Source organism: Vidua macroura, chromosome 28 (genome assembly GCF_024509145.1).
Source record: "Vidua macroura isolate BioBank_ID:100142 chromosome 28, ASM2450914v1, whole genome shotgun sequence".
NCBI classification, from domain to species: Eukaryota; Metazoa; Chordata; class Aves; order Passeriformes; family Viduidae; genus Vidua; species Vidua macroura.
Window position 1 is genome coordinate 1,907,873 of NC_071598.1, and position 13,481 is coordinate 1,921,353.

A 13,481-nucleotide genomic window follows, 5' to 3' on the forward strand; every position below is an offset into this window, starting at 1 on the left:
ATTCCTGGTGGGATGCTGGGGTGGCTGAGTGTCGCTGTTGAGGCAGGACGGGAATAATGAGACTCCAAGATCAGAAGGCAAGAATAAACGATTTATTAACAAGTACATCGCTCTTTATAGAGCACATTGTGAGGACCAGCTTCACTGGTCCTACAGTAAAAACATCTCACACCACTGGTGCACTATGGATAGCACACGGTGGCAGCACATATCTATAAACAATATGAACAGCAGAGAGGTAATAAATTGTTTACATTCCTTTTGGACTCTTTCCCAGGCTTAGCCTGGTAGAAATCTCTCCTTTTCTCTCTGACTGAACTGAGACTATCCACAGCTGAGCATTAATTCCCTGGGCTGAGTCCTCAGTGCCACATGGAGCAACTGGTGTCCACTGGGACCCTGGACCTTGGTGTCCAGTGAGACCCTGGACAGGCCCTCACCAGAGTTCTGGGGGCAAAACAAATCAAACCAGATGAAAAAATCAAGAGGATTTTTTTTTTAAATAGTTAACCCTTCATGAACAAATGTACAAAACGGAATGTACAAAAGAAATGTACAAACGAGAAATGTACAAATGTGGAAAATAGCAAACTGGCTGGGCCAGAGCTCTGTAAAAAACACACAATCATGCATAAGAAAAAAAACAATATTTTTATATTGCTTTTCAGTTAATACATGTAATATTTACAATTGCTAAATAAATAAGTACAAAATTTCTGCTTGCGGATGCAGTATTGGAGGGTGGAGGAGAAGGAGAGCAGCAGGAAGGGTGCTGAGCACCTTCTCACCTCACTGGGGAAAGTCCTGGTGGACTGGGGTGGCAACTCAAGTAATCCAGTAGTTTTCCCAGTTGGTTTTGCAGCTAGGTTGTCCCTGAGCTCTGTGTGAGGCTCAGTGTTTGGGGAGCTGCCCACGGGCTGGGATGGGCAGGGAGTACCACGGTCACACTCACACTCAGTGCATTCAGCCCTCCATGCTGGGGCACACAGGGACAGCAGAGCCACCCCACGGCCACGGGGCTAACCTGGGCCCAGCAGGGGATTTTTCCCTTCTCCTCAGCTCTGGGGAGACTCCACTTGCAGCTCTGGGGCCTCCAAGGTGTTGGAGCAAATCCAGAGGAGGCCACGGGGCTGCTCTGAGGGCTGGAACCCCTCTGGAGCCAGGCTGGGAGAGCTGAGATTGTCCAGCCTGGAGAAGAGAAGGCTCTGGGACACCTTCAAGCCCCTTCCAGTACCTAAAGGGGCTCCAGGAGAGGGGAGAGGGACTCTGGATAAGGGCCTGGAGTGCCAGGACACGGGAATGGTTTTAAACCGAATGCAGATCACATTGGATGAGCTATCAGGAAGAAGTATTTCACAATGAGGGTTGGTAAACATTGGCAGAAAGGCTGCCCAGATAAGCTGCCCCATCCTGGCAAACATTCAAGGTCAGGTTGGATGGGGTTTGGCGCAGCCTGGTGGAGTGGAAGATGTCCCTGGTCCTGGCAGGGGGCTGGGCTGGGTGACCCCTGCATTGTCCCTTTCCCCAGGCACTTCCCCAGTGTTCACAGTGCAAGTCAATCATTCCTCCTGCCCCCTCCAAGTGCAGTTTTAAACTGCCTCCTAAAAACAAGCAGAACGATGTAAAACAAAACAAAACAAAAATTCAGTACACAAAAAGTAACCCAAGACCCCAGCTGAGCTTGCAGAACCACCAAGCATGCAGAACGAAGCTTACTCAGAGATGTTCTAAAAGCAGAAGCCATTTCATGATGCCAGGAATCCTTTGAGAATCAAGGATGATCCAGTTCAAAAGCACAGGGGTGCCAAAAGCCCTTCTCTGCACTGATCCCAAAGAAATCTGGGTAGTACCAGTGCTTCCAAGTGAGATGATCCGGGAAGCAGATTGAAATTATTTTAAACTCTTGGTGTTGTCCCAGTGAAATCAAGAAACCAGCTCGGATTCCACGAGGAAGCAACAACCTGTAATTCCAGCAGAGAGGACCCTGAGGCTAATACTTCACATGAGGATCAGCTCCTCCTGGCTCAGCTGAGCTCGTGATGGCTTCAAAAGGAGAGCAGCCACAGGAGTGCTACAAACAGCTAAAATCGAAATGTTCTCTGAGGTATTTCACAGCTGTAGCTTGAAGGAGGGAGTTGCAGCGTGTGCCCTGCTCCCTTCAGCTCGTTTCATACTGAAAACCATTCTTGAGGAGCCTGGAGGACATGTCCTCTGCCACCCCGCCGAGGTTGAGCCGGACCAGGGTCTCCAGCAGCGTGTTCACGGAGGCCTTGGAGCCCTCCCTGTTCTGCCACTTGCGCATCATGTTGTAGAAGCCATCGTCCGACTTGGCCATGTTGATATCGTTGTCCTCCAGGTTCAGGCTGTGGCCAAATTTCATCCAGTAGTCCATGGGGATCTTCTCAGCGAAGATGTAAAAGGTGCTCCGCAGCGCTGGAGGGGGGAAAAGGACAGCTCAGAGCACGGGGCAGCTGGGACAGGAATCCCAGCCCCCAGCACGGCCCCTGGGCCCCAGCACTTACCATCACTGGGTTCCTGCCCTGGTGCTGGAACCAGACGCCTCATGGGTTTCTCATTCATGGGCTTCTCATTTGGCAGCATCTCCTGCAATGACAATGTCACTCCTGGAATGACAATGTCACTCCTGGAATGACAGTGTCCTACAGCACCCCCCAAGCCCCAGCACCAATGTGTGATTAATGGGGACTGGAGACCCGCTCCCTCTCTCCCGGGGCTGTTGGGGCAGGAGATCACCCCCCACCCCCAGGACATCCGTGTTTCCTGTCTCTGCAATGGCAGCAGGCCCCGAGAGGTCCCTCTCTCTCCCCAAGGGAGACCAGAGCTGTGTTGGCTCGCATCAGCGTTAAATCCTCCGAGGACTCTCTTGAGTGCAACAAGCAGATTTTGCCATCCTGACCCCACAAAGAGACCCTTCACCATCTCCCTGAGCAGCCCAGCCCTGGAAGCCTCCCAGGATGATCAGATCTTGGCCTGCCACGCCGGGGCAGAGGGTGCCACTCACGTACCTGTATCTCTGCTGGTGTGTGAGGCTGACGTCTCTCTACAGGTGTGTTGTCCTCTGAACTCACCTCCTTGCACGACAGCAGCTTCCTAAACATGGAGCTCTGTGGCAAGGGAGAAACAAGAACTGTGGGGGTCTGGGAAGGCAGGACCCTGCCATGGATCCAAGGGTGTGGATCCCAAGCTTGCAGGGGCTCTGGGCAAGCACAGCCCCCCCCTACCCTGGGGTCTCCCCTGTGGACCCTGGATGTGCCAGCACTGCCACCAGGAAAGTGTTAATGGCACTGAGGAGGGGGCTGGAAGCGCCCAGGGCACTACCAGAGAGCCTCCTCTGCTTGGCCCAGCTCTACCACAACCCTCAGGGATGAGCCTCATCCCCCTGCTCCTCCAGCCTTCCCAGGAACTGCTGGATGAGCCTCATCTCCCTGCTCCTCCAGCCTTCCCAGGAACTGCTGGATGAGCCTCATCCCCCCTGCTCCTCCAGCCTTCCCAGCTGGATGAGCCTCATCCCCCTGCTCCTCCAGCCTTCCCAGGAGCTGCTGGCCAAGTGGGGAGCAGAGGGAATGGGGGACATCACCCCAGCCCACAAACACAGCCACAGCCCCCTGCCATGCCAGGAACTCACCACTATTTTATAGGGCCTCCTGCTCGAGGGTCTCCCATCCCCTGGAAGATGGAAAGAGCACTGTGATCCCTCTTCCCCCAAACAGGACCCTCTTCCCACCCAGCCCACACCAGATGGGTGCTCCCGGGGTCTCTCTTCCCACCCAGCCCACACCTGCTGGGTGCTCCCGGGGTCTCTCTTCCCACCCAGCCCACACCTGGTAGGTGCTCCCAGGGTCTCTCTTCCCACTCTACCCACACCAGATGGGAGCCCCTGGCCAAGGTGGGTGCTCCAGAGGCCCCCTGCACCCACCTGGGGAACTGCAGAGGCGTTTCCAGCAGCAGAACACAACCAGGATCACACCAATCACTGTGATGATGCTGATGGCCTTGATGTCTAAAGCAGATAAAACAGGGCTGTGAGCAGCTGCTCCTGCTTGAGCCTCAGCAGCAGCTCCCACTCCCAGCCCTCAGCCCTCCCCCAGCACCCCCCACTCACAGGAGGGCCAGGTGTCCGTGCCAGGACCACACAGGAGGTCACTGTTAGGTGTGCAGTGTTTCAGCTCCACTTGACCCTCGGGACACCTGGGAAAGGGGACACGGGGTGGGCTCAGCAGCCGTGGCTCAGCAGCACAGATCCCGCAGGAGCCGCCGCGGCACCCGACCCACCTGGGCTGGCACTTCTGGCACATCTCGCAGGGGTGCTCCGGGGGGCAGAAGGTGCCGTTCTTGCAGACACACACCGTGTTCCTGAGGGGCTGGCAGGGACTCTGCTTCACCTGATCTGTGGCACAGAGAGGACACGGCTCCACCCCGGCTCCTCTGCTCCCACCCCAGCTGAGCCGCGGGCCCGGGCAGGACCAAGTCCCTCCCTGCTGCTGAGTGCCAGCCTTTCCTGCCCCACAGCTGCCAGCACTAAGGGAAAAGCAGTGCCTGGAGCAAACTCCACCAGCAGCTTCCAGTGCTGCTGGGAGCCTCGTCCTCCTGCTCCATGCGGAGGTCTCGTGTCCAAGCTTTGCATGAGCGATGTGGCCTTTAACAGATACGGTTCTGGCACAGATTGCAGCCCCAACCACTCTCTGGGGACACTGCAGGTGACACTGTGCTCTGAGAGAGCTCAGCTAGACCCACCCTGAGCCATCAGCCCTGCTCCCCCCCAGCTCGTACCTTCCCTGCACTCCGAGCAGTCCTGGCACCACTGGAAGGCGTTTGGATATTCCATGTATTCCCCAGGTCTGCAGGGCTCACACCTGCCAGAGCCGTTCTGCTCCTTACACTCCTCTGCAATGTAGGTGCCTGAAGAGAAAGGGAAACTCGGAACACACAGGGAAGGAGCTGGAGCAGCAGGAGAAGCTGAGGGAGCTGGGAAGGGGCTGGAGCAGCAGGAGAGGCTGAGGGAGCTGGGAAGGGGCTGGAGCAGCAGGAGAGGCTGAGGGAGCTGGGAAGGGGCTCAGCCTGGAGAAAAGGAGGCTCAGGGGGGACCTTCTGGCTCTGCACAGCTCCTGCCAGGAGGGGACAGCCGGGGGGGTCGGGCTCTGCTCCAGGGAACAGGGACAGGAGAGGGAACGGCCTCAGGCTGGGCCAGGGAAGGCTCAGGGTGGACATCAGCAGGAATTTCCCCATGGAAAGAGTGCCTTGGAACTGCCCAGGGAGGTTTGGAGTGCCCATCCCTGGAGGTGTCCAAAGAAGGCCTGGACTCAGAGGCACCCAGTGACAAGGTGGAGATAGGGCACAGATTGGATTTGGCCCTGGAGGACTTTTCCAACCTGAAGGATTCTGTGATTCCACCACCAGCGAAGCTCAGAGGCAAATGAGCCAAGAAAGGGAAAATATTCCCAAAATGAGTGCTTAGATCCATGAGAGTGGAGCAGGGCAGAGCTCGAGCTCTGCTGCCCCTCAGGAGGAGCGAGGACACAGAAGAGGAGCACAGAGAGGCTGCAGAGGTGGGATCAGTGCTGAGACCATCTCACCTGCAGGGCACTTCTGGCAATAGACACCATCGCTTTTCCTGTAGTAACCATCTTCCCCTCGCCAGGTGAGATCCCTCCTCCTCAGTGCTCCTTTGGAAGCACTGGCTCCCAAAACAGACGCCTGTTAAAAAGATACAGAAAACCTCAGGTTAAAAACCACCCCAATCCACAGGGCAAGGGGAGAACGGGCAGGGGGAGAGCTGCTGTGCCCAGTGAAGAGGAGAGGAGCTTTGGGATGGCTCAGAGCCACCTCAGCCAAAGGCACTCCCCACAAACCAGGGCCGGTTTTTCCAACCTTGGCAAAGCCTCCGGAAGAGCTCTGGAGGTTTGCAGGGGAATTCTGCCTGCCAGGTTATCAGCAGGGCAAAGAGTCGCTAACGACCCTTTTCCTTCCCCAGTTTCCGAGAAGGACCCTTTTCCTTCCCCAATTTCTGAGTGCACCAACAGCCCCAATGGAAGGGAAGAGTCGGGAAGAGGAACGGGTTTGTGGGAGGAAACAACCCCGTGTCAAGGCTGGAAGGTGGCTCCAGTGCCCACCAGAAACCCCTGGGTTGTCGCTCTGGGCTCGCAGGGGACAGCACGGCCTCGTGTTTTCCCTGTTATCCTGCTGAGGATCAGGAAGAAAAGTCCACATTTCCGCCAGCTCTCCACACCCTTTTTGTGCTGCCTCAGCTCCTTCCTGGCCGGGTCACTCCAGGCGGACGATGCCCAGCTGGAATGGCCATCTGTCCCCTTAGGCTTCGGGGGTTTTTGGGCACCTCAGTGTCCCCAACGGGGACAACGCCATTGGCCTCTGAGCCAGCACGGAGCTGCCCCATGGATATCCGTGGGTATAAAGCTGCCCCTACCTCACCAGGGAGGTAAGGACAGACATGTCACAGCACTCACAGGCTGCAGGAGACACTTTTCCTCTCCCCTCCCCTCCCCAACACCGAGGGTAAAATCTGCGTTAAAGCAAATATTTCTGCCGTGAGTCAGAAGCCGCCTGGAACACCGAAACAATAGAGTTGCCCCTTCTGTACAGCACCAGTTCCTGCCTCCTCCTCCTTCCCGAGCTTCGGAGCAGGAAAAGACAAAACTGGCTGCAGCAGGTCACAGAGGGGAACACAGAACCACAAAACACTGAGACCAGCCAGGCTGATGCCTTGGGAAGGCTGGCCTAGAGCAGGGGTTGGACAGAGCTAAAGAATAAAGCAGGGATTTATTAAAAGGATCTCCTCAATGGATCCACCTTGGGCAGCACAAGAGCCCAGCCAGGGCTGCACCCAAAATGGTCCCAAAATGCACGAGCGCTCATGGGGTCTGTCACTTTTATCCCATTGTCCCAACAATGGAGGAGTTTGGATAGGGAGTTTGGATTCACAGTTTTGCAAAACCTTCACTCTCCCCTTCATCCCACAGCTCCTTTGAAGTCCTGGTTCTAGGGGAGGGAAGGAAGGAGGGGAGAGAAAGGGAGAGGAGAGATCTGAGGTCAGGCTCTGCATTTACTGTTAATTGTTTTTAGGGCACTGGGCTGGCACAGGAAGGAGAAGGGTTTATTTGACCTTCCCCCTAATCAGAGGCTGGGAAGCTGCCTTAGGAAAGGGAGAAAGGATGAAAAATCCACCTGCTTTTTAGTTTTGGTCCATTAGAATATTGGAGTTAATTGTCCAACTATAGCTTCAGGTTACAAAGTCCCATCCTCCTTGTTTTTCTCTCAATTCATCATTGTTTATGTTTTTGGGCCTGAAACTTGTATCGGTTGTCCTTGGCCCCAATCTAGAGAAGGAATTGTTTTGTCTAGCTGCTCTGTGAAGAGAGCTTACCACCACTGAATATGAAGCTCAGAACTGCACACCTAGGCAGCACAGAACCTGAAAAATATGAAAGCTAAAACTTAAGGCATCTGTGGCCACCTCGACCAGGCCACAGAGCCCCCAAGCCCCGGCCAGCCCGGGAACGGGGCCAGCTCCGGAGCCTGACTTGGAGGGATCAAATCCATGTTCCTCCAACGCCTTCTGGCTCTACATCTCCCAGGATCTGCTTCTGCTCCTCTTTTCTCCAGCTAGGAATGTTTGCAAGTTTGTAAAGTTTTTTATCCACTTGAGGAGCTCCAGCCACAGCGGCTTCACCCATTTTGGTCTTGGAAGTCCTGGCAATGAAGGGACAATTTGTTCCACTTCCATGGCGGGGGGGGGGGGGGGGGAAATCCATATTTCTTCCCCACCTGAACTCTGCCACGCATTTTCTGCAGTTTGGGAGGGCCCCTCAGCCATGGAATTTAATTTCTTTACAGAGAACAGCAACATGTACACGATAAGGTTATCAGCCTGCAGCACCCTGCTGCCATCCCTGACCAAAGTATCAGTTGGAGAATCTAGCACGGCAGAATTCAGGAGTTTTCAACCACAGTAAACAACTCAAAAAAGCCTGGAGGCAGAGGAATTAGAGGCACAGGAATCCCTCATCAGCCAAAAGCCTCTTCCTTCTTGGGGGATCAAGTCTGGGAAAAAGCTCAGGAAAGCATCAAGCTTTGAAATTCCCCCGCTTCCATCCCGGATTTGTTTCTCTCCTGAGATAATCCTCTTATAAACACGTTTATAGGTTAACTCAGTTAATCAATAGTTACCAAGTCAGTTAATTGTTAATCACCAGGTTAAATACCTCGATTCTGTTGATTACTGATATTGTTAATTACCCTACCCAACAGTCCTTCACCTGTACCCTCTTTTTTATCTGTGGAGTATTACCTCCTCTGCTTCCCAAATTGGCCCTAGCTATAAAGAAGAAGGTAATGGGCATATATGCAAATTAAATTAAGAGACATTTGGTACCATTGGGAGGAGTAACAGCCTAGAAAAGAGGAGCCAACCTGCACTTCAAGAGACTAAGTGACCTGTCCTGCTTGAGAACTGTCCTCCTATTCCACTGGCGTAATTCCAGGTTGTCACCACAAACCAACAAGAACTGGACCAGGGGGAGGACCTTAGACGACGAGCCCAAAAGTGTCTTTCTGGGCACTCTGTGAGGACGGAAGCGCCAGCTGTGCTCTACAGCAAAGCTGCCCGTCTCCTCCCTGATGCTGAAGGGAGCAGTGGGCAGTGTGTGTGTGACAGACAGTGTGTGTGTGCCACCTCCGGCCCACACCCAGAGCTGATTTCACAAAGAAGACGTTAAAAAGGAGCAGGTCTCCTTGCCCATTGATTTCAATCCCAAAAGGAGTTGGGACCCTGCAGCCAGCTCCAAGGAGAGACCCCTGGCTGAATTCCTGAGATGAAAGAGGATAAAACACAGAGAACCGGGATAAAAGCGGTGCCGGGCAGACACCTGATGTCATCTGCTCCAAGGACAGGGGGCTGACGCAGGCTGGGATTTTCCCCTGGAATTCCCGCACGTCCATTGGATTTGAAACTCAGCAATCCATCCTAAAACGTGTGGCCTGTGTCCAGCCATGACACAAGAGCCAGCGGACATGACGCAATATCGTATGATCATGTCATGTGAGTCACCCCCTCCCAAGCAGCTCCCCGGCCCTTTTATTCAAAAAAGGGGATAAAAATTAAAAAAAACCAAAAACCTGAGGCTGTTACCAGCGTGCCCTTAGGTGATGGGTTTAGTAAGGCTTGACTTTACCAGGCCAGTCTAAATGGACTCTGCTAAACAATGAATGGAATGAATTGGATGAGCTTTCTCTGAAAACCTGTTCTGGGCAGTGCTGATGTAATTCCGGTGTAATTCCGATGTGGGAGGCAGCACCCGCTGGGCTCCTTCACTACCGTGGGGTTACAGAGCAACCCTGGGATACAAGTCAGGGCAGGATCTCTGAGATAAAATTCAGGCCAGGATCCTCCTGACTTCAAGTGACAACAGAATTTAGCTATTTCCCAACTCTACAACATCCAATCCACGGGGAAATATGATATGCCCAGGTGGAATTTTCTGTACATAATCCCTGTGTTAAGAGTTTGGACATTGTTTGGGCTAGTTGCATTCCTGTTCAGGAGCATTCCTTGTGTTAAAAGATCCCCAGGGAGTGTCGGAGCTGCCACCAGAAGCCAGCACGGAATGGCAAACCCGGCTTGGGAGCGAAGGGAGTGGAAATCCCCTTCCCCGGGCTCCGACAATGAGCCTCCCGTCCAGCCCCACCGCCATCATCGTCCTCGCCAGGGCCATGTGCTCGGAGCCGGGGTGGGGGGCTGAGATCGCTTTACCCATCGAAAAAATTCCCATTCCAGGCTCTGGCATCTCCCCACCCTCAGCCTCAGGTCCTCCTGGTACCCTGAACCCCACTGTACCGTGCCCAGGTGAACCCCCTGGTCCCGCCTGCCCTTCTGAACCCCCCTGGTCTGCCGGCCCATCCGAACCCCCTGGTCCCCGCCTGCCCATCCGAACCCCCTGGTCCGTCTGCCCATCCGAACCCCCTGGTCCCCGCCTGCCCATCCGAACCCCCTGGTCCCCGCCTGCCCTTCCGAACCCCCTGGTCCCCGCTGGCCCATCCGAACCCCCTGTTACACCTGCCCATGCGAACGCCCTGGTCCGCCAGCCCATCCGAAACCCCCCGGTCCCCGCCTGCCCTTCGGAACCCCCTGGTCCACCTGCCCATCCGAACCCCCTGGTCCCCGCTGGCCCATCCGAACCCCCTGTTACACCTGCCCATCCGAACCCCCTGCTCCGCCTGCCTATCCAAACACCCTGGTCCACCTGCCCATCCGAACCCCCTGGTCCCCGCCAGCCCATCCGAACCCCCCTGTTCCGCCTGCCCATCCGAACCCCCCTGATCCGCCGGCCCATTCGAACCCCCCATGTCGGCCTGCCCTTCCGAACCCCCCTGGTCCCCGCCTGCCCTTCCGAACCCCCCTGGCCCCATCGCCTCAATCCCCCCCATCCCCCGGGCCAGGTGAGCCCCACCGCCCCTGTTTTCCCTGTCTCCTCCAGAGCAGGTGAGCGACCCAGCCCCCCCCCCCCCCCCACGGCTCCCGGAGCAGGTGAGCCCCTCCATGCCTCAGTTTCCCCCCGACTCACAGGCCCTTCTCCCCGCAATCGCAGGTGGAGGCACGCCGCATCCGCCGCTCTGCCCAGGTAACCCCACTCCCCTCACCTCCATCCAGGGGCACCCCCATTCACACAGCCCCCGCCGCTCGGCTGAACCTTCACCAGGACAGCCCCCCCAAACACCCCGATGTCCCCTCCCCACCCTTTCCCCCCCAGCCCCTCGCCGGACCCCGTCCCACTCCGCCGCTCCGAGCACCTCGACAGCGCGGCAAGTCTGGGCATGTCGCGACAACACCGCGCAACCCCGACAGGGCTCCGGACCCCCCTGACCGCGCTCCCGGAGGGTCCCCACGGCCCCACAAGCCCCGTCCCCACTGACCGTGACCAGCAGCAGCACAGGGAGGCAGCGCTGTCGGGGCCGGCGCATCTTCAGTGGAGCATGCAACGCCGCAGGGCGAGGAGCGGGCACGGAGCGGGCACGGAGCGGGCACGGAGCGGGCACGGAGCGGGCACGGAGCGGGCAGAGCGCGGGCCAGGCCTGGACACGGCTCTGAGACAACCGCCTCTCCCCAGAGCCTGGAGGAAAATGTGTGGGGAGGGCCCAGGCTGGAGCTTTTATAGAGGGCTAGACCGGGCGGGATGAGGAGGAAGAGGAGGACCTGGGGCTGTCCCAGCGCTGGCCCCGTCCGTGCGGAGTTCGCGCGTTCATTCGATCGAAATATTCTCGTTAAGTTCTCCTGCCCGCCTTGGTTTGCCCGAGAAGCCGAATTGGCTTTCACTGTTCCCCTTCCTTTTAGTTTTTAGCCACTCGTTATTTTCGCTCACCGCTCAAGTGACCAAATAAGTTTCGAAACACCTGAATCACGCGAGCGCTCGGGAAATGATTTCTCAGGGTGTTGCTCCTCCTCTTGCATTTTTTCCCGATCGCTCATCGGACCCAAGCGAGCAAAGCCGCCGGTTTTTGTGTCCTGAGAAAAAGGTGTTAAGTGGATAATCCCTGTGTGAGAGATCCCGTGCGATGCCGGAGGCGTTCACGACGCAAAGGCACGGCAGCCTTGCAAAAAAGTCGCCATCTCACCCCAGAGCTGGGAAGTGGGGAAATATTTCGTAGCTGTGTAGTTTTTTTTGGTTTTTTTTTTTTTGGTTTTTGGTTTTTTTTTTTTTTTTTGTGGTTGGTTTGGTTTTTTTTTTTTTTTTTTTTTTTTTTTTTTTTGTGGGCTAGAACTCGAGATGAAGGGGAAAAAAAGGTAAAAAATTAAATCTTTGGACTTTCTGCTGTTACACAAACGGCTCTGCTGCTGCACGCTATCAGGGGAGTGTGTGAGAAAAAAATAATTCCAAGAAAAGTCTGATTTTACTGAGATGGTGAAGGTGTGGTGGGAGTGTTGGAATGGAGCGGTAGAGAGGCTTTAGGAAGGACAGGAACCGGAGACTTCAGAGCCCCTTCCAATACCTAGAGGGGCTCCAAGAGAGCTTTTCCAGGTCTCTTCCAACCCAAACCGCTCCAGAATCAGGATTCTGAGAGAAAGCCGGGGCAGAGAACATTCTTGTTCATATTTTCCTCATCTGGACTTCTGTAAATTCCATTCCTGTCTGCCTTCCCCGGTGACTCATGGAAGGGTGGAGGCTGTAGAAAAGCAAGTTTGGCTTTGCAGTCCTAAGTGCCCGGAGGCAGGGAAATCTGCAGGAGACAGCCTGAAAAATGCCGCGAGCACCAAGGCAGGAAAAACGCTGCTCAGCAGGCAAAGGGCTCAGTGCATCGACAATGCCAAGGAGCTGCTGGGCACCTCCGCCCTGCGAGGAGGGCAGGAAGGCTCTTGGATTCAGCTGGATGAGGCGGATCACAGCTCAGCCACTCCGGATGTGGATATTTGGGAAGAACCTTCTCCTTCGTGACCGTGCTCATGGCAGGACAAGCCACGGCCACCTGGTTGTCTCCTTGCAGGGGGAGGCAGCCTGGCTGGGGCACAATTAATGAAGCTGAAGTGTGATTTCGGGAGAAGAGGAGCTCCTGCTCGTTTCCTGGGTGGGTACTTCTATTACAAGCCCCACAAAGTATGTGGGGCCTTTTGTTTAACCAAAACCATGTGTTCTGGGCACCACTGACACTGACTGCAGCTGAAGTCACTGGAGTCCTCAGGGAATGATTCATTTCTCGGTTAGAGCTGAGCTAGAACGAGGTTTAGGTCTAGGACTACAGCTAAATGCTAATCCATGTGCAAATGGGATGGGGAAGGATTCATTCTGTCTGTTCATCCTCTCTAAAAAATCAACCTGATGCTCCGTAGGGAACTGCTGAGCCTGAATTCAGCCAGGAAAAGTCGGGATGTGTTCCACATGGAAGTGGCCCGTGCCAGGTTGCCCCACAGTTCACCCCAGCAGGGCCAGGCCACCCCTCAGCATCCAGACCCCGGGATCCCATCCTCCTCCCACCAAACATCGCTGGGTAGCCGCAGGGTTTTCTCTTTCTGCCTCAGTCTCCCCATTTATAAACCAGCTCTGTTATCTGTGCTGACAAATCACAGGGAGAATATTTGTACAAAGGCAGCTCGGTGTCTGGCCCGGGGGGATTTAAGCTGTGGAGAGAGGTCAGGGTGGTCACCCTCTCCCAGTCCCCAGCCATCTCCAGGAGCGGGAAACCGGGCAGACACAGCATTCCCTCTCCCAGCAAGAATTTCCACCCCAGAAAAAGCACTGTGGTCTTCACTGAAGGTGGGGTTTTGGGCAGGCTCTGCCCACAAGTGAGAAAGGGTTGTGTGTTTATCTCCCAGGGCCAGACCTCCAGCCTTTATCACGCCCAGGCTGTTTATCCCACAGCTCCCTCTGCGCCCGGAATCCCCTGGAGCCAGGAGGCTGCACCCCAGCACAACACTGGGGGAAACTCAGCACGTCGAGAAGAGGACGGGACCCTCTGGT

General features: G+C 55.5%; 1 protein-coding gene across 2 annotated transcripts; it reads right to left on the reverse strand.

The window, feature by feature from the left end:
* Window positions 1-70: 70 nt before the first annotated feature.
* Window positions 71-11,684, reverse strand: LOC128820171 (tumor necrosis factor receptor superfamily member 10B-like). Of its 2 annotated transcripts, XR_008440850.1 has the most exons (11): window positions 10,945-11,684; window positions 5,595-5,715; window positions 4,792-4,920; window positions 4,294-4,408; window positions 4,124-4,209; window positions 3,938-4,021; window positions 3,647-3,687; window positions 3,027-3,125; window positions 2,523-2,604; window positions 1,127-2,433; window positions 71-1,075 (listed from the first exon to the last, which is right to left on the reverse strand). XR_008440850.1 is itself a non-coding variant. In XM_054000731.1 (10 exons), exons 1-10 carry the CDS (start codon window positions 10,990-10,992, stop codon window positions 2,159-2,161), a joined length of 1,080 nt encoding a protein of 359 aa, XP_053856706.1. In that variant the 5' UTR covers window positions 10,993-11,684; the 3' UTR covers window positions 71-2,158. The 2 variants fall into 2 exon arrangements, 1 of the variants encoding a protein (XP_053856706.1); XM_054000731.1 differs by having other exon boundaries at window positions 71-2,433.
* Window positions 11,685-13,481: the final 1,797 nt, after the last annotated feature.

Coding starts and splice junctions, on each gene's coding strand:
- LOC128820171 (XM_054000731.1), bottom strand. CDS start 10,992: ATGCGCCGGCCCCGACAGCGCTGCCTCCCTGTGCTGCTGCTGGTCACG. Junction 3,126..3,646: donor GGAGGCCCTATAAAATAGTG/GTGAGTTCCTGG, acceptor CCCTTGCCACAG/AGCTCCATGTTTAGGAAGCT. Junction 2,434..2,522: donor AGGGCAGGAACCCAGTGATG/GTAAGTGCTGGG, acceptor TCCCCCCTCCAG/CGCTGCGGAGCACCTTTTAC.